Consider the following 21506-nt stretch of genomic DNA (forward strand, 5'->3'; position numbering starts at 1 on the left):
CTTCTCAGAAACGCCTTTGTAAATTAGTGATGCTCTGTCGATGTTTATCAGCTCCCATTTTGGAAAATGCCCACACTCTGTCTCCCTCAAGAAATTCCAAGGTGAAGGAAATAATACTTATGTGTTATTTATTTATTTGCTTATATATATTTTTAGATATAGGTACTCACTCTGTCTCCCAGGCTGTAGTGCAGTGGCGTGATCATAGCTCACTGTAACCTCACACTTCTGGTGAGGCTACCTTGGCCTCTCGAGTAGCTGCGGCCACAGTACTCACCAGAATGCCCAGCCAGGAAAACATATTTAGAACAGACAAAAACTATTTAATTTTTCCTCCAAAACCAAATATGCCTTTGGGAGTATGGACACATTTTAAAGTTTTTACTTTATTTTTGTATTATAAACACCTAGTTTCAATCTCTTTAAAGAAAACCCATGTAGCCAGGTGTGGTGGTGCATCTCTTAAAAAACAGGACCCCTGCTACTCTCTGCACACTGCCTATGGAGTGGCCCAGCTCTGCAGGAGCAGTCACGGAGCTGTAACACCGCCACTAAAAAATAGAAAAAATAAATAAATAAACAAGACCTTATCTCTTAAAAATTTTTGTTTTTGATTTTTTTTGAATTTTTATTTTTTTGAGACAAAGCCTCACTCTGTCACCCAGACTGGAGTGCAGTGGCGTGATCTTGGCTCACTGCAACCTCTGCCTCCCGGGTTAAAGTGATTCTTGCGACTCAGCCTCCCAAGTAGCTGGAATTACAGGCATCCACCATCACGCCTGGCTAATTTTTGTATTTTTAGTAGAGACACGGTTTCTCCATGTGGGCCAGGCTGGTCTTGAACTCCTGACCTCAATTGATCTGCCAGTCTTGGCCTCCCAAAGTGCTGGGATTACAGGCATGAGCCATCACACCAGGCCTAAAAAATTGTTTTTAATTTTCAGAAAGCCTACATGATATTTGGATGGAATCTTTTAAAGCTGCCCCTTTGGGGCACATATCGATGTACATGTTTATGTACCCATAAAAAGCTTAAGAAATGTATATTTTTTGTATTTTTACCCTTTCTTGCATTCTTTCCCTTTATATTTGTTTAGCATAATGTAAGGTCTGTTACTTGATTTCAGGTCTGTTACTCCATTCACTTTCTTAATACTCTTAGATCCATTTACCTTGCAGGCTATTATTCTATGATGTATTTTTTTTTAATTTCTCTGTGCTTCTAATCATTACACTAAGAATCTTATCTCACCAGTCTTTGGAAATTATTTTAAGAACACCTCACTTAGTAGTATGCTTATCTACTCAATGTAAAACATTAGCCTTTGATGTGAGTGTGTGTGTATGTACATTCTAACCCAATTTGTCTAATTTATATCTAGTTTAACTCTTAAGAAAAACTCTGAAGGAAACACACACACACACACACACACACACAATCACATTTTGAACACATCAGAAACCTAAGCAAATTACTTTTCTTTTTTTTCTTAGAATAAAGAAATTCATTTTCAAAGATGGCGAACTACCTATGCCCTAACCGTGAAAGCTGGAGAGAAGTTACTGCTCACAACTGATCTGGAAACTACAGAGTCTGTGGGTAGGAGAATCAGTCAACTTCAGGACAACTGGAAAGACATGGAGCCCCAGCTGGCAGAGATGATTAAGCAGTTCCAGAGCACTGTAGAGGTAAACTCACCACTTACTTTTCCATTCATGATACTCAAATTACATAGATTTTCATTTGCGGTGTGAAAAATGGAAATGATTTTAGGAAACTGTAGTAGCATGAGTTTCCAACTCAAGCTCTAATCCATAAGTCATGCCAGTTACTTAATGTGACATGATGATATAGCATTGCAAAAGCTCAATGTTTAGTATTTAAATACTTGAGATTCTATTAAGATACTTATTTTTATGAAACAGGAAACATATTCAATTAAAGTTCAATACATAAAACTAATGTTCCATGTACAGCCTGTTCTTGGCATAGTACATGAAAAGAAACAGACAGAAACACTTCATTTTTCTGCTGTCATCAGAGAATGTACTTTCCATATAAGCGAATTTTCCAAATAATGTATGATTATACCTTTAAGAACTACAGTGTTATATTTTGAGTCACTATTAGGAAAATCGTTATTGTTTTGTAATGCTAAGATACCAAGTTGTTCTCAAGGCCTCTGAATTGCTTTGAACCTATGGCCCTCCCTGAACTACTGTGCTCTTTGAGTTCTGATATGGTTTTTATCATTTTTCTTTCTCTCCTTTTAATGTCAAGCTATCTATTTTTACTTTTTCTTTTTCCAAGCTCACTTACTTCTTATAGCCCACTCTTTCTAACCTGTTGTGTGTGCTAAAACTAGATAACCAAACTTATCAGACATATTTTTCTGAATTAAGAGTAAATATATGCTGAGTTAGGGCTTCAGAATTTCTCCTGTGAATAAAGTATCTGAATTTTATTTGGTATATGGACTATGTGGAATTCATTAACTAGCAAACATTAGTTAAGCATCTGCCATGTTTGTAAAGCATGATAATTGCAAATAACAGTTTAAAGAACTCGTGATTTTGCTTCTCCCTTTGCTTTCTTTTGAGTTGAGTTTCAGATAGTTGATATTGCTAGACAAGGGGCCTCTCTTCAGTGAGGGGTTACCATAGACTGAGGCCAACCCAAGTATGTTTAGGTATCAGCTGTACTGAAGAATAGTGTTTCATTGTAGATTTGTATAGTTTTAGTAACTTCAGGAAAAGAAGTTTATCCTAATGAATTGAATCTAAATACCCTATAGTTGAAAATGCAGGCACCTATTTTGTTCAACAATTAAAATTTCAAGAAAAGAGATGGTCGACCCTTGACTTGGCTTTTAACCCCAGATCCATGGGCTAGTCATTTTTCTCTGAGCCTTAGTTTTCCCATTTAAATATGATAATACTTGTTTTAAAAATGATAATACTTTCCCTGTATATCTCCTAAGGTTATTATAATTACTATGGGTTAATAAAGTTGAAAATGCTTTGTAAACAGGAAAGTGCTTTAAGCAGAAGGTTGTAGTCAGCACAGTGGTGAGAAATAGAAAGTGAAGGTTAAATGTGAAAAGGTCACTAAAGCCAGGCTGTAGAAAGGAGAAGAGAGTCAGCAGAGGAGAGGGGTGATGGTGGAAAAGAAGACAAGGAAGGTGGCTGAGTGCTTGTGCTCTGTGGTGCTATTATAGCATATGCCAAAGACTGTCAATGCTAACAGTCAATCCATACAGTAGCCTTTTAGGTGTGAACTTTTCCAAAATTAAAGTAGAAATCACGTTGGTTAGATGAGAAGGATATGGGAGCGAGGAAGAACTTTTTTATTTTTATTTATTTATTTATTTTTTGAGATGGAGTCTCGCTCTGTTGCCCAGGCTGCAGTGCAATGGCGCGATCTCGGCTCACCGCAGCCTCCGTCTCCCAGGTTCAAGCAATTCTCCTGTCTCAGCCTCCCAAGTAGCTGGGATTACAGGCACATGCCACCACACCCAACTAATTTTTGTATTTTTAGTAGAGACAGAGTTTTGCCATGTTGGCCAGGCTGGTCTCGAACTCCTGACCTCAGGTGATCCACCCACCTCGGCCTCCCAAAGTGCTGGGATTACAGGCTTAAGCCACCATGCCCGGCCCAGAAGAACTATTTTCAAGCAAAGGCCAGCCTGGTGGTTGAAATGAGCCACAGGTAAAGCTGCAAGGAGGCTTGAGTCATATTGGTGTTCCTTCTGCTTTTGGGAGACCATAGTCTGCTCAAGACAAGGAACTGGGTATCTGTGTGATTTATAAAAACAAACTTAATAGAAAGATTATGTGGAGTAAATGAGCTATTCTATTTCCACAATTCATTCTAAAGAACAAAGTACTTACCAGTTTTAATCTTGTTTTCAAATAGACCTGGGACCAGTGTGAAAAGAAAATCAAGGAGTTGAAAAGCAGGCTGCAAGTTTTAAAGGCACAAAGTGAAGATCCTCTTCCAGAGCTTCACGAGGACCTCCATAACGAAAAAGAGCTGATTAAGGTATTGAAATCTGAACAAGTGGCCAAGATAATCACTTAGCTGTTTTCTGAGTACTTTGAAGTGCTTCTTTGCCTCTTTCTGTGTTGAAACTGAGTTTTCATTTTCAAATCAGAAAATATTTTCCCGATCTACTGTCTAACACAACATGCTGGTCTCTCAAGGAATTAGAATTGATGCTTTTTACAATTGTTGTTTGAAGACGAGAAAGACTTTTGCAAAAACTCACTTCTTAGGATCTTAGGGGTTTTCTCCTTCAGGTCCTCTTTGTGTCTGTTCCTCCTCTGTAATATAAGATGTGGCCTCTGAGATTCCTGTAAAAGCTGTTCCCTTATCAAATGTCCTTTTCTTTGAAACGAGAGTAAAATATGACTGAAGAATTCATTTTTGAAAGCCAGTAAGTTGGGGTTTGCTCCAGTATAACATTTTTATAAAACGGTCCAAACTATATTCTTCCTAATGAATACCACACTAGCAAAAATTCCTGGATATTTTAGGCCTTAGCTGAAGACAAGGCAAACTTATGGATAGGAATTGGGGCCAGGAAAATTCCCAGGTCAGCAACTCCCTGCATCTCTTTTCTGTCTGCAGCTTTGATGTTTAAAAGACATTGAGAGACTGTTGGAATGGTCTTCTAACTTTTTACTTCCTTCAATGACTTTCAGGGATCAAACTGAAGAAATGAGGAAGAAATGAATAGTCTCCTACTTCAAGTTGGGCTAGAAATTAGTGTCTTTCTCCCTACATCTTTTTTCTTTATTGTAAATATGTCTAATGTGCTAAAAGGCATAACAAATAATATGGCAAACTGCCATGACACCATCACCCAGCTAAAATATAAAAAAAATTTATACACACAGTTCAAGTGTCCTGTATGATCTAACTTCTCCTTAGAGGTGTCAGTAACCCTGGATTTGGTGTTCATCATTCTTACACATGTCCTAGTAATTTTAATACTTGTGTTTGTAGGTGTCAGTGTTTTTCTTTGTTTGTTCATTTGTTTGTTTTTGAGAGACAGGGTCTGGCTCTATCTTCCAGGCTAGAGTGCAGTGGCACGATCTCAGCTCACTACAACCTCCACTTCCCAAGCTCAAGCGATCCTCCCACCTCAGCCCCCCGAGTAGCCTGGACTACAGGCACACACCACCATGCCCGGCTAATTTTTGTATTTTTTTGTAGAGACGGGGTTTTGTCATGTCGCCCAGACTGGTCTCAAACTCCTGGGCTCAAGCAATCCTCCTGCCTTGGCCTCCCAAAGTGCTAGAATTACAGGCGGGAGCCACACACCCAGCCTGCTGTCAGTGAGATGTAGAATTGCTTTCTGTTTTTAAACTTTATATAGCTAGGCATGGTGACTCAACAACTATAATCCCAGCACTTTGGGAGGTTGCAGTGGGAGGATCCCTTGAGTCCAGCAGTTTGAAAGTAGCCTGAGCAACAAATTGAGATCCCCATATGTACAAAAAAAATTTTTTTAATTAGCTGGGTGTAGTGGCACTTGCCTGTGATCCCAGCTGCTGGGGAGGCTGAGGTGGGAGGATCCTTTGAGCCTAGTAGGTCAAGGATACAGTGACTCATGAATGCACCACTACATTCCACCCTGAATGACAGAGTAAGACTGTCTCTAAAAAGTAAACAAAATACATAAATTTTAAAACTTTATATAAGCAGTACTATGTATAATATAATTTTTTTTTCTTTTTTTAAGACAGAGTCTCCTGTCGCCTAGGCTGGAATACAGTGGTGCAATCTTGGCTCACTGTAACCTCCACCATTTGGGTTCCAGCAATTCTCATGCTTCAGCCTCCCAAGTAGCTGGGATTACAGGCACACGCCACCAGACCTGGCTTATTTTTTGTATTTTTAGTAGAGATAGGGTTTCATCATGTTGGCCTGGCTGGTCTTGAACTCCTGGGGCCTCAAGCAATCCGCCTGCCTCGGCTTCCCAAAGTGCTGGGATTACAGGTGTGAGCCACCACACCTGGCCCACAATGTAACTTTTTTCCTTCATTATGATTTGGAGTCATTGATGTTGGTACCTAATGCACATTCATTCTCACTGCTGTATAGTATGCATTATAAGAATATATAGTCACTTGGTATTATCAGATTTTTTTTAACTTTTGCTAGCCCAGCAGCTATGAGTGAGATAGTGTCTCTTTATAGTTTGCTAGTCAGTTTCACATTTTTTTCATATTTGCCCTTTTGTGAATTGCCTATTTGTACCTTTTACTGATTTTTTTCTATTGGGCTATTTGTTTTTTTCTTACTGAGTTGAAGGAGCTGCTTATTTATTTTAAATATTCCTCTTCTACTGAGTGTATACATTGCAAATGTCTTTTCCCATCTGAGAGCCTGTTTTTCTACTTTTTCCTTGGTGTTGCTGGCTGAACAAAAGATATTTTGTTCATGTGGATGAATTTGTCAGTATTTTCCTATATGATTAGTATTTTCCACTTCCTCTGTGAAATCTTCATACTAAAGTCGTAAAATACGTGCTTACATTTTCTTCAAAAAGTTTTCGGTTTTTGGTTTTTATATTCATATCTTTATTCATTGATGAATTGATTTTTGCATACATTTTAAGGTAGAGATCCATTTTCTAATTTTATTCATCTGGATAGCAGTTGTCTTGGTGCCTATTTATTGTCTAATGTCAAATATCAGATTTCCATATACGCAGGATTCTTTTCTCAGTTCTCTGTTCCATTGGTCTGTGTAGCTCAGCTTTAATATCAAACTATCTTAATGGCTGCACTTTATTGTAACACATCTTTATTTCAGGTGTGATGTGTACCCACACCTTGTTCTCTCACATTAGTTTGGATGTCCCTAGATCTTTGATCTTCTGTAACTTTGAGAAGCAGCTTGTTAAACCATGAAAAGTTCTGATAAAGAGTTATAATTGAATTGCATTGAATTTATAGATTAACTTGGATAAATTTTTTTAGTATTCCTGCTTATGCTCATGAATGTGGTATATATTTCCCTTTGGTCATATTATTTAGTTTTTTTCACTAATGGCTTATAATTTTTTTTTTTTTTTGAGATGGAGCTTCATTCTTGTCACCCAGGCTATCGTGCAGTTTACGATCTTGGCTCACTGCAACCTTTGCCTCCCTGGTTCAAGGGATTCCCCTGCCTCAGCCTCCCGAGTAACTGGGATTACAGGCACCTGCCACCACGCTCAGCTAATTTTTGTATTTTTAGTAGAGATGGGATTTCACCATGTTGGCCAGGCTGGTCTCTAACTCCTGACCTCAGGTGATCCACCTGCTTCGGCCTCACAAAGTGCTCGGATTACAGGCCTGAGCCACCATACCTGGCTTATTCTTGTTACAATTTTCTTAATCACAAAAGAGATATCTTTTGTTAGATTTATTTCTTGGTGCAATATTTGGAAGCTTTTGAAAATACTACCTTTTTCTAATTATATTTTTTAACTGATTATTGCTGATACCTAGGAATGCAATTGGTCTTTGCATATTTATGTTTAACCATCTTGTTAAACTCTTATGTTAATTCCAGCAATTCGTTTATGTATTTTTTTGGGTGTCTGTGAGACCATCATCATCTGTCAATAATGACAAGGTTATTTTTGTTTGTTTCTTCTTTTTAATATACTTTTTTTTTTCCTACTTTTCCTACACAGGTCAATACCTTCAGAACATTGTTAAGCAGCAGCATTAATAGCTGAGTCTTCCATTCTTGATTTTAGAAGAAAATGATTCTAACATTTCACTATTAAGTGATATTTGCTGGTGATGTGTCAGTCAGTGGCCTTATTAGGTTAACAAGATTTCTATGCCTAATTTTCAAGGTTTTTATCATCCCTACCTTATTAGGTTTAGAGCAAGACTTTGGTAACAACGGAGAGAATTTGGAGTCATGCTCTCAGCTGATACAGTTTCCTTCCATAAGGTCTAGGAACCTGTGCAGAATGTGACATGTAAACCCTTGAGCAGCCGTAATTTTTTTCAAGTATCACACTTCTCAGTTTCCAGTGGGATCTTTTCAGCTTTCATGGTCTCAGCATCCTATTTATCAGTGGAAAGAATCAGGGAAAGGGAAAGAGCATTGAGTTCATTCAACCATGACCATATTCCAAAAAGATCCCAAGTAACCCAAAGCTTGTCCGCGTCAGTGTGTTTCCTTCCTGATTCACCTGGGAGAAATATGCTAGCCACTTGACCAATTTAAGCTTGACTTTCCTCCTCATAAAATTATATTCCCTTCTAAGCACAGCTGCAAAAAGAAAAAGATAAAAGATAAAAAAGAAAAAGTATATTCCCACTACAGCCAAGTTGAGGAATGGAATGATTTCCTTACATATATGTTTCATGTATATTCTAACTTCACTATTATGAAAATTGCTACAATGGACATCTGTGTTTCATAACACTTATCCAAAGATTGAGTCCTTGGAACAGTTTGGTTTTTAAATAATTTTTGTATAAGTAATATAGTCACATGGCTCAAAATTCAGAAGGTGCAAAAGGTATATGTGATAAATTTTTCTCTTATCAATTCCTCTCCACAGAAGCAATCAATGTTACCGGTTTGTTGTATATTCTTCCAAAGATAGAGTATGCATATACAGGCCAAAATGTATTTGTATACCCATTCTTTTTCGGTCTTCTTTTTTCCAAATGGTAGTACAGAAAAATGGGACTTGACAGTTCCACTGGTAATTGAGTCCATAGGCAAGGCCTAAATGCTGTCCTGATACTGCAGAGTCTAGTCAAATCCTGTGCAACACCACTTTTTGTAGCCAAACAACTTGAAGTTGTACATCCCATGTTACATAAAAAATTGGAAATTTCCATGTATTCTTGTGGTATAGATAATTTATCTGGTTGAATGAAGATGGTGGAAACTTATCTGATTTCTCTCTGACAGTTTGGTTGCCAATCTGGGGCAATTTAATTTAAAGACAGGCATGATTGTTGACATTTTTATACAAACTGATCGTCAGCTACAGTAAACTTCCACAAGAGACCTCATTCTATATACTGTTTGACTCCCTACTTTTTTCATGTAGTGTTTATGAACATTTTAAAGCTCTCGAGACATACTGCCAAATTGCTTTCCTTTCAGCCATACATTTTGGTATCTGAAAACTTGCTGTGCAGCAGTACCATGGCAGGTTCTGGGCACTGCATCAGTGAGCGGTGTTGTCATGGTCCCTGCCAAGTGTGGAGCTAATGGTCCAGTCTGCCAGAGAGACCTGTTCACCAGATAGCCACACTGTATGCACAGGGGTGTGTGTGTGTCTGTGTGTCTGTGTCTGTGAACATGGTGAGTGTTAGAGGGGAAAAGCGCAGGGCAATGAGAGTAGAACAGGAGTCTCAACCTTATCCAGTGACTGTATACTTTCTGATTGTCAATATTATAAGTATTCAAACCATACTGAGTGAAACCTGGCTGGGCATAACTTGGCGGCCAAGCCAGCACCTCTGAGCAGGGCACTGGACAGGCTGAGCTTCCTGCCACCTGACTGGGAAACTCTGTCTGAAGCTCAGCGGTTTCCAGATCTCCAATTTCAAGTCAGTAAGTGGTACACCTCGGCTGGCAGGTGGCCCCTTTATGTTACATAGCTTTCCAGAGCATTCCACTGTGGAATCTGCTGTCATCTACTTTACTGGAACCAATTGTGAGACCAAAAGCAGTAATACAAATGTTAAATACCTAATGATTTAGCTTCTGAGAAAGGTGTTAATTCCTCATTCTACATGTAACCTTTAAAAGAATTATCTGGGCCACTTTATTAAACATAAATTGTTGTTGGTAAGTTACGAAATCATGCCAATGTAGCTTTTAGAACTCTGAAAATCAATCAGAATTAACATACTGTTAGGGCCCTTCAAACTTATCCCTGATTTTAGGCATAGTAGCAGCAGGGCATGGTGGCTTGCCCTTGTCATCCCAGCACTTCAGGGGGCTGAGGCAAGAGGATCACTTGAGCTGGGGAGTTTGAGGCAAGAGGATCACTTGAGCTGGGGAGTTTGAGACCAGCCTGGGCAAAATGATGAGACTTCCATCTCTACAAAAAAATTTAAAAATTAGTCAGGTGTGGTGGTGCATGCCTGTAGTCTCAGCTACTCTGCAGGCTGAAGCATGAGGATCACTGGAGCCCAAGAGGTCAGTCAAAGCTGCAGTAAGCCATGATCATGCCACTGTACTCTAGCCTGGGCAACAGGGTGAGACCCTGTCTCTAAAACAAAATAATAAAAGTTAAAAAGGCATAGTATCTTATTTCAGGTTTCAGTTGACAGATAGGACTGAAGACCCTTAAAATGTGCCAAGTCATGAAGAATTGTAAGCACAATAAAAACCTGGTGGACTCGAGTGTTTTGGCTGTTTCCTTTTACCTTCCCTGCTGTGAAAGTAAATCTCTTGAGTAAATCCTAGATTTCAAAGTTTCAATTTGACAATGACAGTGCTGCTTCTTTTTTTGTTTGTGTGTTGGAGATGGAATCTCACTCTGTCAGCCAGGCTGGAGTGCAGCGGAGTGATCCTGGCTCACTGCAACCTCCACCTCCTGGGTTCAAGCGAGTCTCCTGCCTCAGCCTCCCGAGTAGCTAGGATTACAGGCCACCACGCCCAGCTAATGTTTGTATTTTTAGTAGAGACAGGGTTTCATCATGTTGGCCAGGCTGGTCTCAAGCTCCTGACCTCAGGTGATCCGCCCGCCTCGGGCTTCCAAAGTGCTGGGATTACAGGTGAGCCACTGAGCCCAGCCATTGCTGCCTTTCAAAAGATAGGTGTTTCCATGGCCAGAAAATTATCTGCTAACTAATCTTTGCCAATTATTAGAAAAGTTTATTTCTGTCTTCCATTATACTTACTCATTAGTTTCAAAAGTTAGCCAAAAATAATTCCCTTTGAACAGAAGTCATTGCTGTTACATGATTACCACAATAGCAGAAATGCATTTCTTAGGGTTTTTTTTAATGGAAAATCACATTTTAAATCTATCTGAAATGTAGTTTCAGGATTAAAAATTGTATGTGTGCGTGTGTGTGTATGTCAAGATTATTAGATTCCAAATATACTTTCCTCTAAATAAAGACCTACATGACTTTAAAATAGAATAAATTCTGTCGAAATCAGAGCTACCTGAGGAAATGAAAATAAAGGTAGAAAAGAGTTTTCCGTTGAGAAGAAGGTGGTGGAGAACTGGCCAACCACAACTGCAGGCGCTCGCCTTGGGCTGTTTCCCATTCAGAAGGTCCCTCCCCCTCTCCTGGCCTCCCCTCCCCCAGAGTCTAATCAAAGGATTAGCCTACAGGTTTGGAAACAACAGCCGCTTGAGTTGAAGGCTTTTTACCCCCTTCTTGTGATTAAATGCAGGAACTTGAACAGTCTTTGGCTAGCTGGACTCAGAACTTGAAAGAACTTCAAACTATGAAGGCAGACTTAACCCGGCACATTCTCGTGGAAGACGTGATGGTTTTGAAGGAGCAAATAGAGCATTTGCACAGACAATGGGAGGACCTCTGCTTAAGGGTAAGTCAGCTCACTGCAGGGCACGGCTGTTTGGGAGTGGATTGAAATGTCTCTGAAGGCCAGACAAAGTAGAAAGGAGCTTAATTTCATTGAACCGGAGGCCCTTTTCAGTGGGACCCCTGGCCTGGCCGCTGCTCCTTTAGAAGGCAGCAACATGGTTTAACAGATTTGACCCTTTTGTTTCTCCAGCGCTAAATGCTAGAACTTTGCACGCTTTTAATGAGCTTTTTTTAAAGTCACTTTAGGTGGAGACAGAAATTGCAATTCTGATCAGATGTGTAGACTGCTCTCTGGCTTGTGTAGGTGGCAAGCCCTAATCAGTGTATCAGAAGCAGGACCCAGTGAAGAGGTCCTTTACTGGGGAGTCTCTTCTGGGCCTAACAGCAGGAGTCTTACTTAATGCCCAGTAAGCATGGGAGCATTTCATATGAGTACTCTGCATTCACAGGCAATCTGATGTTTATTTCAAGTAGCCGGTTTCTAAAATTCTCTAAGAGAAGTGATCACCTGCTATGTTGTCTCACTGGATCACTTTGACTTATTAAGAATGGGATTGTGTTAATAGAGTATTATATGGTATAGGCTTGTGACAGGATCAGGATTGAATTAAGGGATTCAAATAGTCTTAAAGATCTTTGTTTTAAGAACATAGAATTCTAGTGAAAATAAATTCCTTAATCTCATTTTTGTGAATTAAGAGATGTATTTAAAAAGTTGAAATTCAGGCACATTCTCCTTCTTGATTTTAGTATTTAATATTCACAATGTACCCTAATTTTAAATTTTATTTTAGAACTTTTTAAATTTTATATAAAAGAAAATGTTTAGAATATATGAAAAGTGTTCTGAAAGTTAGGGTACACAGGAAGACTGCGGCCCAGATGTTCCTAATTGTTACTATTATGAAATCAATCAGGATGACACTGTGCAAAATGCCAGGATTTTTAAAAGATAAACAGATGCCCTGAGGAATGGAAATTTCGGATAGTTTTTCAAGCGTTTTTAACACGTTTGCCTGGGTAGGATATATAAGCATTCAGTATTTTCTCCTCCTTAAAGAGCAGAGTTTCTTTATACACAGCAGGAAAATCTCAGAGAATTCAACCTTGGTTTCCTGGTCCATATAGTGGGGTGTCAAAACTTTACCAAAGAGCCACCCCCTTTTAACCCTACGATTCTGAAGATTCTTAAAACCTGAGAATACTTTTGTACATCTAGTAAGGCTGATTTGCATTATTTAAATTTATATTTAGTGAAATTTAAACCTTTAAGGAGGAGGACCCTTAGCTGATGTCAGTTTAGGGGCTACTTATGCGTAATGGGGCATTGGGTATTTTGGGGTCAGCCTGCTTGCTGCAGACCAGCTGTTGGCGATATATCCATGGTTTCCATCCAAAATCCAGTGCTTAACAGGAAAGTGGGTTAAATGAGTGATGTACATTGTTTTTGGTTTTACTTTGTTTTGAAGCATAACAATAGGACATTTAAATGGCTGTAGTTTTCCTGGTCCATTTGCATTATAAATGTTTGATTTACATTCTGTCTGGATTAATAGTTTTTAAACAGGACGTTGTCCTTATGTTGGTATAAGGATTTAATTTGTTGTTAAAAGGGCAAGGATTTGGGTTATATCTTCATCTAGCCTTTCCTGTTTTTAATTTTTAATATAACTGGATAGTAACACACAAGTATTGGGTAAAACAGTCCTTCCAATCAGCTACGTTTCAGGTACAGTATTTGTTATTTTTTGTGGCATTTATCACAGGTGTAAGGAACTTCTGTTGATGTGAAACCCTAGGTTTTTAAGAGGCAAAGCCAGACAAGGGTGAGTGTAGAGAGCTACTGATTAAAATGAATGAAACTCAGTCTTTTTGATGTGAGGGAGAGAAGGGGGTGCTTTCCTTCCTGGCTATACTCAGCTGTATTTTCATTTGCAGGTGGCTATACGTAAACAGGAGATTGAAGACAGACTCAATACATGGATTGTATTCAATGAGAAAAATAAAGAGTTGTGTGCCTGGCTGGTGCAGATGGAAAACAAAGTTCTACAGACAGTGGACATTAGTATTGAAGAAATGATTGAAAAGTTACAGAAGGTACGGGAGGATACCCAGGGTGGATGTAGTTCTGACTACCGTGGAATTGTTGGCCCTCCTCGCTCCTAGGCCCAAACAGGTGCAGGGTTACGGGTGCTTCCGGTAGCATTTTAGAAATTTGAAGGGACTTCACTATTTTTGATCCTTTTGAGAGAGCAGTGGGAAGAGAGAAGGTTCCAGAGAGATGGGAGTGTGAGACCATTGTCAGTGGGCATGGTACTGAGGGGAGTTGCTTTCTCTCCATTAGGAAGTGTGGCCAGGGAAGGGGCTTACACATCAGCTGATACCCCAAGTGAGTTAGAGTTTCTCTAGTTGTTATTAAGAAGCTCTCGTTGGCCAGGCGCGGTGGCTCATTCCTGTAATCCTAGCACTTTGGGAGGCCGAGGCGGGTGGATCACCTGAGGTTAAGAGTTCGAGACCACCTTGGCTGACATGGTGAAACCTCATCTCTACTAAAAATACAAAAATTAGCCTGGTGTGGTGGTGGGCGCCTGTAATCCCAGCTACTTGGGTGGCTGAGGCAGGAAGATTGCTTGAACCTGGGAGGTGGAGGTTGCAGTGAGCTGAGATGGTGCCATTGCACACCAGCCTGGGCAACAGAGTAAAAATTCCATCTCAAAAAAAAAAAAAAGCAGCAGCAGCAGCTCCCCTTGCCAAAGGGGAGAGGCCAAAAGCAGTGAGGCTCATAATTTTGAAATGGTCACTGGTCTCTACAGGGAAAAGTAATAACATTCTTGCTGCAGTCACCCAAAACACCACTCAGTCAACCCTCTGGAAAACTGGAAACGACAGCAGCCTAATTAGTTATGCTTAGTTGTCCTCAGTTCCCAAGTAGGTTAAAAGAAATGTGTGAGAGGAAACAGAGAGCTTTTGAATTAGGTAACTATTAAAAACAAAGTAATTATTGCCTTACATATTTTGCATTTGCCTGATGCTCGTTGCCTGACTTTTTAGCTACTCACTGAAAAGTTAGCTTCATTAGAAGGTATGAGGTTGGCCGGGCGCGGTGGCTCACGCCTGTAATCCCAGCACTTTGGGAGGCCGAGGCGGGCGGATCACAAGGTCAGGAGATCGAGACCACGGTGAAACCCCGTCTCTACTAAAAATACAAAAAATTAGCCGGGCGCGGTTGTGGGCGCGTGTAGTCCCAGCTACTCGGGAGGCTGAGGCAGGAGAATGGCGTGAACCCGGGAGGCGGAGCTTGCAGTGAGCCGAGATCGCGCCACTGCACTCCAGCCTGGGCGACAGAGCGAGACTCCGTCTCAAAAAAAAAAAAAAAAAAAAAGAAGGTATGAGGTTGGGTTTTGAGACAGTGTCTCACTGTGCTCGAGTGCAGTGGCGAGATCATAGCTCACTGCAGCCTCAACCTTCTGGGCTCAAGGGGTCCTCCCACCTCAGCCACCCAAGTAGCTGGGACTGCAGACATGTGCCAGCATACCTGGCTAGTTTTTTCAGAAGTGGGGTCTTGCTATGTTGCACAGGCTAGTCTTGAACTCCTGGACTCAATTGATCCTCTTGCCTCGGCCTCCCAAACTGCTGGGATTATTGGTATGAGCCATTATACCTGGCCAATTTTTTTTTTTTATGTTTTGGTGCCTTTGCCAGGACTGCATGGAAGAAATAAACTTGTTTAGTGAAAACAAGTTACAGTTAAAGCAGATGGGTGACCAGCTGATCAAGGCCAGCAACAAATCGAGAGCAGCTGAGATCGATGACAAGCTCAACAAAATTAACGATCGTTGGCAACATCTTTTTGATGTCATCGGATCAAGGTAAGAAATGGGCTAAAAATGATTCTTACTCTCCAGGAACAGTAATTACTTTACAGATCTAGTAAACTGAGCCCAGCCTTCCTCTAAGGTGATCCAGCAATTTTATAAGTTTACAGATTAAGGCAAAGTTTGATAAAAATGAGTGGAAATTCTTTCCATGTTATAAAAAAAACTAGATGCTAGTATATCCCACCTTAATATTTTTTCTTTAGCTTACAACTTCACATGCATTAGAGTAGTTTTATATAAGGGTTAGAAACTTATTTGGAAAGGGATCCTTCGGAGGGGGTATTGTTTAGAAATTCTGACTCTGTGTTAGCATTTATGTGTCCCCACAGCGGAGCCATGGCTGTTGCTTCTGCCTCAGTGTGGCAAATCAGGCAGGTGAGGGCACAGGCCTGGTTTCTGGAGGCTGGGGGCCCATGACTGCCCCGCCACCCGCACTCACGGCAGGGGCAGGAGTCTACTCTAAGTGTGTGGGCTCAGAGTGCCAGGTCTCCCAGGGGTGTCTTGTCCTAGGATGTGGATTTGGACACAGCCAAGTCCTAAATCAAAGGGCCACAAATCAAAGCTATGTTGGCTAGTGCAATCTTATCAGAAATAGTGCTGATAATTTTATCTCTCCCCCCAAAATGATGGTGATGCCCAAAGTTCTTAAATGTCTTCAAATTCCCTCTCTAAAGACAAACCCCAAGTGGATGTTTATTCAGTGGCCACCTGGCATATGGAGAACAGTCACTTGGCCTTTGGACTGCTTGTGCAGCTGTGCTTCCACTGGCCACACAGGTCCTTTCCATAGCAGTATACTCAGATGTTTTGAACAACACCTAGAATTAGGAATATACAGGAGAACCTATAAGGTGAATAAAGAATTGGGGGGTGATGAAAGTAAGATACTCTTAATAATTTGGCATCTTCTTTACCTCATTGTTTACTGGAAACCACAAGTGAACCTGAGTCAGTCAACAGAGGCACCCGGCTAAATAAGTTGAGTCAGTTACGTTAATGGGAGTAGGTATCTGAGCAGCTGTAAAACCAAGTGGTTTGAGAGCTCAGATCCCATCTTCCTGGGATCAGGAAGATCCTTACAGAGGGGCTGTGTTCCCAGAGGGTCCTGAATGAGGGATTGCGGTTACTGGTGGCAGAGAGAGAGACACATATGTTGAGAGCAAACAGGTACAGAATAGAGCAGCGTTGAAGCCATTCAGGAAGTGAAGAGAAGCCCCATTGGCCCCAAACGTAGGAGATGAGCTAGAAAGATGGGCTGGGGCTAAATCTTAGAAGACTTTAAATCTCAGCTAAATATTGGCCTTCTGAAAAAATATCTGAATCATGCCTGATTCCTTAGCAGTGGAGGGTTTGCTGAAGACAAATATTAGGGGGATTTGGCTGGCAACATAGACTGGCCCAAATTCAACTTCTCTCCACAGCCAACTGGGGGAAAGAAAAAAAACCTACAGAAATGCATGGTGGAAACCTAAGTAAGGATTAAGAGTACAAGTTTTGAACCATTCCTAACTTTCTCATTTATTCACTGTGAAAACTTGAGTATGTGATTTAACCTTTCTAGGCCTCAGTTTCTAAGTCTGTAAAATGGGTCTAATTGGCTTACATCAGAGGCCACTGGTGCTTTCTGCTGTGAGGATATATATCATATCTTTGGTATAGGGCCAGCACAGCACATGTGAGCCAGCATTTATGGAGTGGTTGTTTTAGTTACTTTTCCATGAGAAGGCTCTGAAGTCGTGTGTGTATTGAGTGGAAGATGATTCTGTCGGTGACCTCTAGTGATGAGAGGTCTTTCCCCAGTGAGGCCTGCAACTAGACTACCTCATTCTCAGAGCTGAGAATAGTGTGTCAGATGTATGTTGAAATGAATAAATGTTTCAGTTCATTCGTTAATAATAAGATCATTTCTGTGGGATAAATTGTGTCTTTGTGGTTGCCTTTATAGCGTAAGTCTTCTCGAGCCCTTGGCACTAGTCGAGGGTATGATGGCATCACACCCATTCATGGATGATACAGGATCAAGATCTAGCTAATGTTTCTTGAAAGTTAGAGTGACAGTCCATTTTTAATCATTCATGCTCTGCTTATATCACTTTGGAGTTTAACAGGCTGTTTGCTTTCCTCGCTCACTCTTTGCCTGTCTTCAGCCAGCCTTTTGGTGGGAAAGAGATAAAACAGTGGGTAAAATTTTATTGATCTTTTTGGAAAGCACAGCTGGGGGAAAAGGAGTTGAAATAGGAAATATGTTGTCAGCTGCCTATATTCTTAGCAATATGCCTTTTGTGTATGATTTCACTTAAACTTCACTGTGATTCTGGAGAGTAGATACCATTGTCCCATTTTACACACTGAGAAGGAAACTGAGGACTGAAGCTAAGCAACTTACCCATAGTTACATAGCCAGCATGTGACGTAACCAGGATTTCAACTCGGGCAGTTTCACCTCCCTGACAGCCCAGACCCTCTCATTTGAAACACTGAAATGAGCAGTACATGCTGAGTGCCTAATCCCTTCAGCACTGAGGAATTTGGGAGGGAATCATTTTTCTTATTTTAAAGCAAGGGCCAGGCTGAGACAGACAGCTAGAATCTAAGAAGCTCTTAGCTGAGTTTATTGTTCAGGTGAATCTGTGGGTTGAGGCAGCAAACTTGGACCTGTCATAATCAGCCTTACATAGAATCAGCCTTACATAGAATCCCTGATGCTGACTTTACCCTGGGCGTTGTACAAAGGAAGGGAAGGGTTGGAAGCACAGGCTGCAAACTTTACGTTTGAACAGTGGCAACAAGAACCTGCTCTGCAGGGTGCCCTGATGGCTTCATTTGCCCACAGGATCCAGGACATCATGCAGCATCTTCCATCCTACCCACAGTATTCTGCTGCTTTGGCCCTGTGGCAGGGAAGAGCATTTCTTGTTAAAAATAAGATTGGCCAGGCGTAGTGGCTCACGCCTGTAATCCCTGCACTTTGGGAGGCCGAAGCAGGTGGATTACCTGCAGTCAGGAGTTTGAGACCAGCCTGGTGAACATGGTGAAACCCCGTCTCTACCAAAACTACAAAAACTAGCTGGGCGTGGTGGCACACACCTGTAATCCCAGCTACTCAGGAGGCTGAGGCAGGAGAATCACTTGAACCTGGGAGGTGGAGGTTGCAGTGAGCCGAGATTGCACCACTGCCCTCCAGCCTGGGTGACAGAGCAAGACTCTGTCTCAAAAAAAAAAAAAAAAGATTGGAAGGCGATCCTATGTAGGTACCTGGCCTCGTTACTGCAAGATCTTAACTACAAAACTAACTTTAGAATGGTTTTAGAAGACTAAGGTTTAGAATGGTTTTAGAAAACTAAGGTTTAGAACGGTTTTCAGAAGTCCAAGGCCTCAATAAATCAGGTTTAATTCACTGGAGGAAAAAATGGAATTTAGGATAGGCTTCCTTAAAAACTACATTAGATTTCTGATCATTTCGGGTGGTAGACTCCATTGTTGGATAGATAGGAGAGGAAACCAACATTGCTTATTTTTTAAGTGCCAGTTTCCTCACATAGATTATTTCATTTTAATTCTTTTTTTTTTTTTTTTTGAGGCGGAGTCTCGCTCTGTCGCCCAGGCTGGAGTGCAGTGGCCGGATCTCAGCTCACTGCAAGCTCCACCTCCCGCGTTCACGCCATTCTCCTGCCTCAGACTCCCGAGTAGCTGGGACTATAGGCGCCCGCCACCTCACCCGCCTAGTTTTTTGTATTTTTTAGTAGGGACGGGGTTTCACCGTGTTAGCCAGGATGGTCTCGATCTCCTGACCTCGTGATCCGCCCGTCTCGGCCTCCCAAAGTGCTGGGATTACAGGCTTGAGCCACCGCGCCCGGCCTCATTTTAATTCTTAAAACAACACTGCAAAGTCAGTGTGATTCTTCATTTTACAGAGAGGGAAACTGCAGCTCAGAGAATGTCGGTAATTTAGCCAAGGACAGTGGGAACTCTGCCCGGGACAGAAACATGCACATAAGATTACATGGGCCCTGGTGTGGGTATAGAGAGGCCCGTGACTGGCTGTCCCTCAGAGTTGCTCTGGGAGCTTTTAAAAGTTCTCATGGGCCCTTGGGCAGCTTCTCGCAATGGTGACATCTACACTTTTATGAAACATGCAGATACTTTCAACAGAGGTCATTTAAAGCATTACATAGACTCCCTGATGCTGATTGTATATATGTTTGGGGATTGTAATTATGTAGAACCCAAGTTGACAACAAGAAATATTCTAAACTTTTTTTTTTTTACTGCGCCTATTAGCCACTCTCCTTCCTCTTTTCTTCTTTTTTTTTTTTTTTTTTTTTTTTTGAGACGAGGTCTGGCTGTATGACCCAGGCTGGAATACAGTGGCACAGTCACAGCTCACTGCAGCCTCGACCTCTCAGGCTCAAACAATTCTCCTGCCTCAGCCTCCCAGGTAGCTGGGACTATAAGCACACACCACCATGCCCAGATAATTTTTTGTTTTTGTTGTTTGTTTTTTGTAGAAATGGGGTTTCACCATATTGCCCAAGCTGGTCTTGAGCTCCTGGGCTCAAGTGATCCTCCCACCTCTGCCTCCCAAAGTGCTGGAATGACAGGCATGAGCCACTCGCACCCAGCCTTCGATAACGTCTTTGAAAAGTGACTCAGCAAAACTTCTGAATGCAGGACAGACAACTAAATTAAAGAAAGTGTCCTTCAGAACTGCCAATATGTGTGATCCTCTGTTTTGGAGGCATCTGGATTACCTAAGAACAGCTGAGATACAAATTGTTGGGTGACAGACAAAAAGATGCAGGGTTAACCTTCACAGCCAGCACAGTCTGAAGCTCTAAAAAGACGGTCCTTGGATCTCATCCCCTCAATGGGACTGATGCCAGAGAAGGAGTTGACCTGCCACCTGATCTCACCTATGCCTCCCCTTAGTTTTAAAAACCCAATAGTTGAACTCCTTAAAAATTCATCTACTTTTGTTTCCCAGAACTCCCTCCCCATTTCCTTAATGAAAACCTGGCTTGTCATATGAACCGGAGCTCTGTAGACACAGGTGGGGCTGTGTCTTCAGTGAGTCCCTCTGGCAGGTTGCACATTTTGGTGAATTCTTTTAGAGACTTGGGATCAGGGTGAGGAACTCTTTTTAAAGGCTCTTTCTAGCAGCATGTGTGAATAATCTGATGAAAGCGTTCAGTGCCTGCTGATACAGGTTGGACAGCGAAGTAGAAAGGCATACCCTCCGAGAAAGTTTACATTGGTTTTTCTCTTGGTTGGAATCATTTTAATGAAAATGATTTTAATTTTCTTTTTGCTTATCTGTACTTTCTAAATGTTCATTATGGAAGATGTTTATAACATGTCATGAACAAATGTCATCAATTTTATGTTCTCTTTCCTGAATTTCTGACGGTAGCACCACTAGCAAAGCCTGTCGTCCTTATTAAGCCACTGACAAGGAGGGGCTTTCCTAGTACCGTATGACCTCAAAGATTAGCTCCTTCCTGTTTACACTGAATTGCTCTCACTATCAGAAATATCAAATCCATCCAAAGGAACTTTTTAAACTAAGCATAACTTTTAAATTTTGCCTGCCAACCTGAAAAGCTCACCTATTTTATAATAGTGGCAATTAAAATGTTATCATTAAACTCAGAAGTTATGACCGTGGCAGTTGTGTGTTAAGATTGTTTTCCATGCCTTGCAGAATGGGCAGAAATATGTGTGCCTTTTTAGACTGATAAAGCTTTTCATTGCTCTCAAGCTCTTATCTGTATTTTCTCAAGGTTTTCTGGAAGACCAAACAATGCTGCTAGTCACGAAGTTGACTTGCGTTGGTCTTAGCAGGTTGCCTGATCCAGTGGGACTGGAAGGATTTAGGGATTATTTTAGCACAGGGGGAGCCAGATGTGAGCCTCCTCACTTCCATTTTCCTTCCCATCAGTCTGATCCTTCTGCCTCTAGAATGGGTGGCCGCTGTTCCCAGACCCTGCAGAAATGGCTTCCTTGAGGATTGAGGAGTTCCCCCAAGGAAAGAGTAGCCGTCACTGGCGTAATGAGCAAGTATCCTGATGGCCAGCATCAGGC

General features: G+C 41.2%; 1 protein-coding gene across 16 annotated transcripts in view; it reads left to right on the forward strand.

Annotated features, from left to right (window-relative positions):
• SYNE2 (spectrin repeat containing nuclear envelope protein 2) overlaps positions 1–21506 on the forward strand; it is a 376210-nt gene that overhangs the window by 323509 nt on the left and 31195 nt on the right. For 13 of the 16 annotated variants that reach the window (XM_065548888.1, XM_065548887.1, XM_005561459.4 and 10 more), the window contains 5 exons: positions 1495–1689; positions 3917–4042; positions 11393–11548; positions 13486–13644; positions 15250–15416. In XM_065548888.1, the coding sequence (XP_065404960.1) occupies positions 1495–1689; positions 3917–4042; positions 11393–11548; positions 13486–13644; positions 15250–15416 (803 nt within the window). Of the gene's footprint in view, positions 1–1494; positions 1690–3916; positions 4043–11302; positions 11549–13485; positions 13645–15249; positions 15417–19933; positions 20091–21506 lie in introns of those variants that run through there. The other 3 variants (XM_073997515.1, XM_073997516.1, XM_065548896.2) reach the window with 2 other exon arrangements.

Source organism: Macaca fascicularis, chromosome 7 (assembly GCF_037993035.2).
Source record: "Macaca fascicularis isolate 582-1 chromosome 7, T2T-MFA8v1.1".
NCBI lineage: Eukaryota > Metazoa > Chordata > Mammalia > Primates > Cercopithecidae > Macaca > Macaca fascicularis.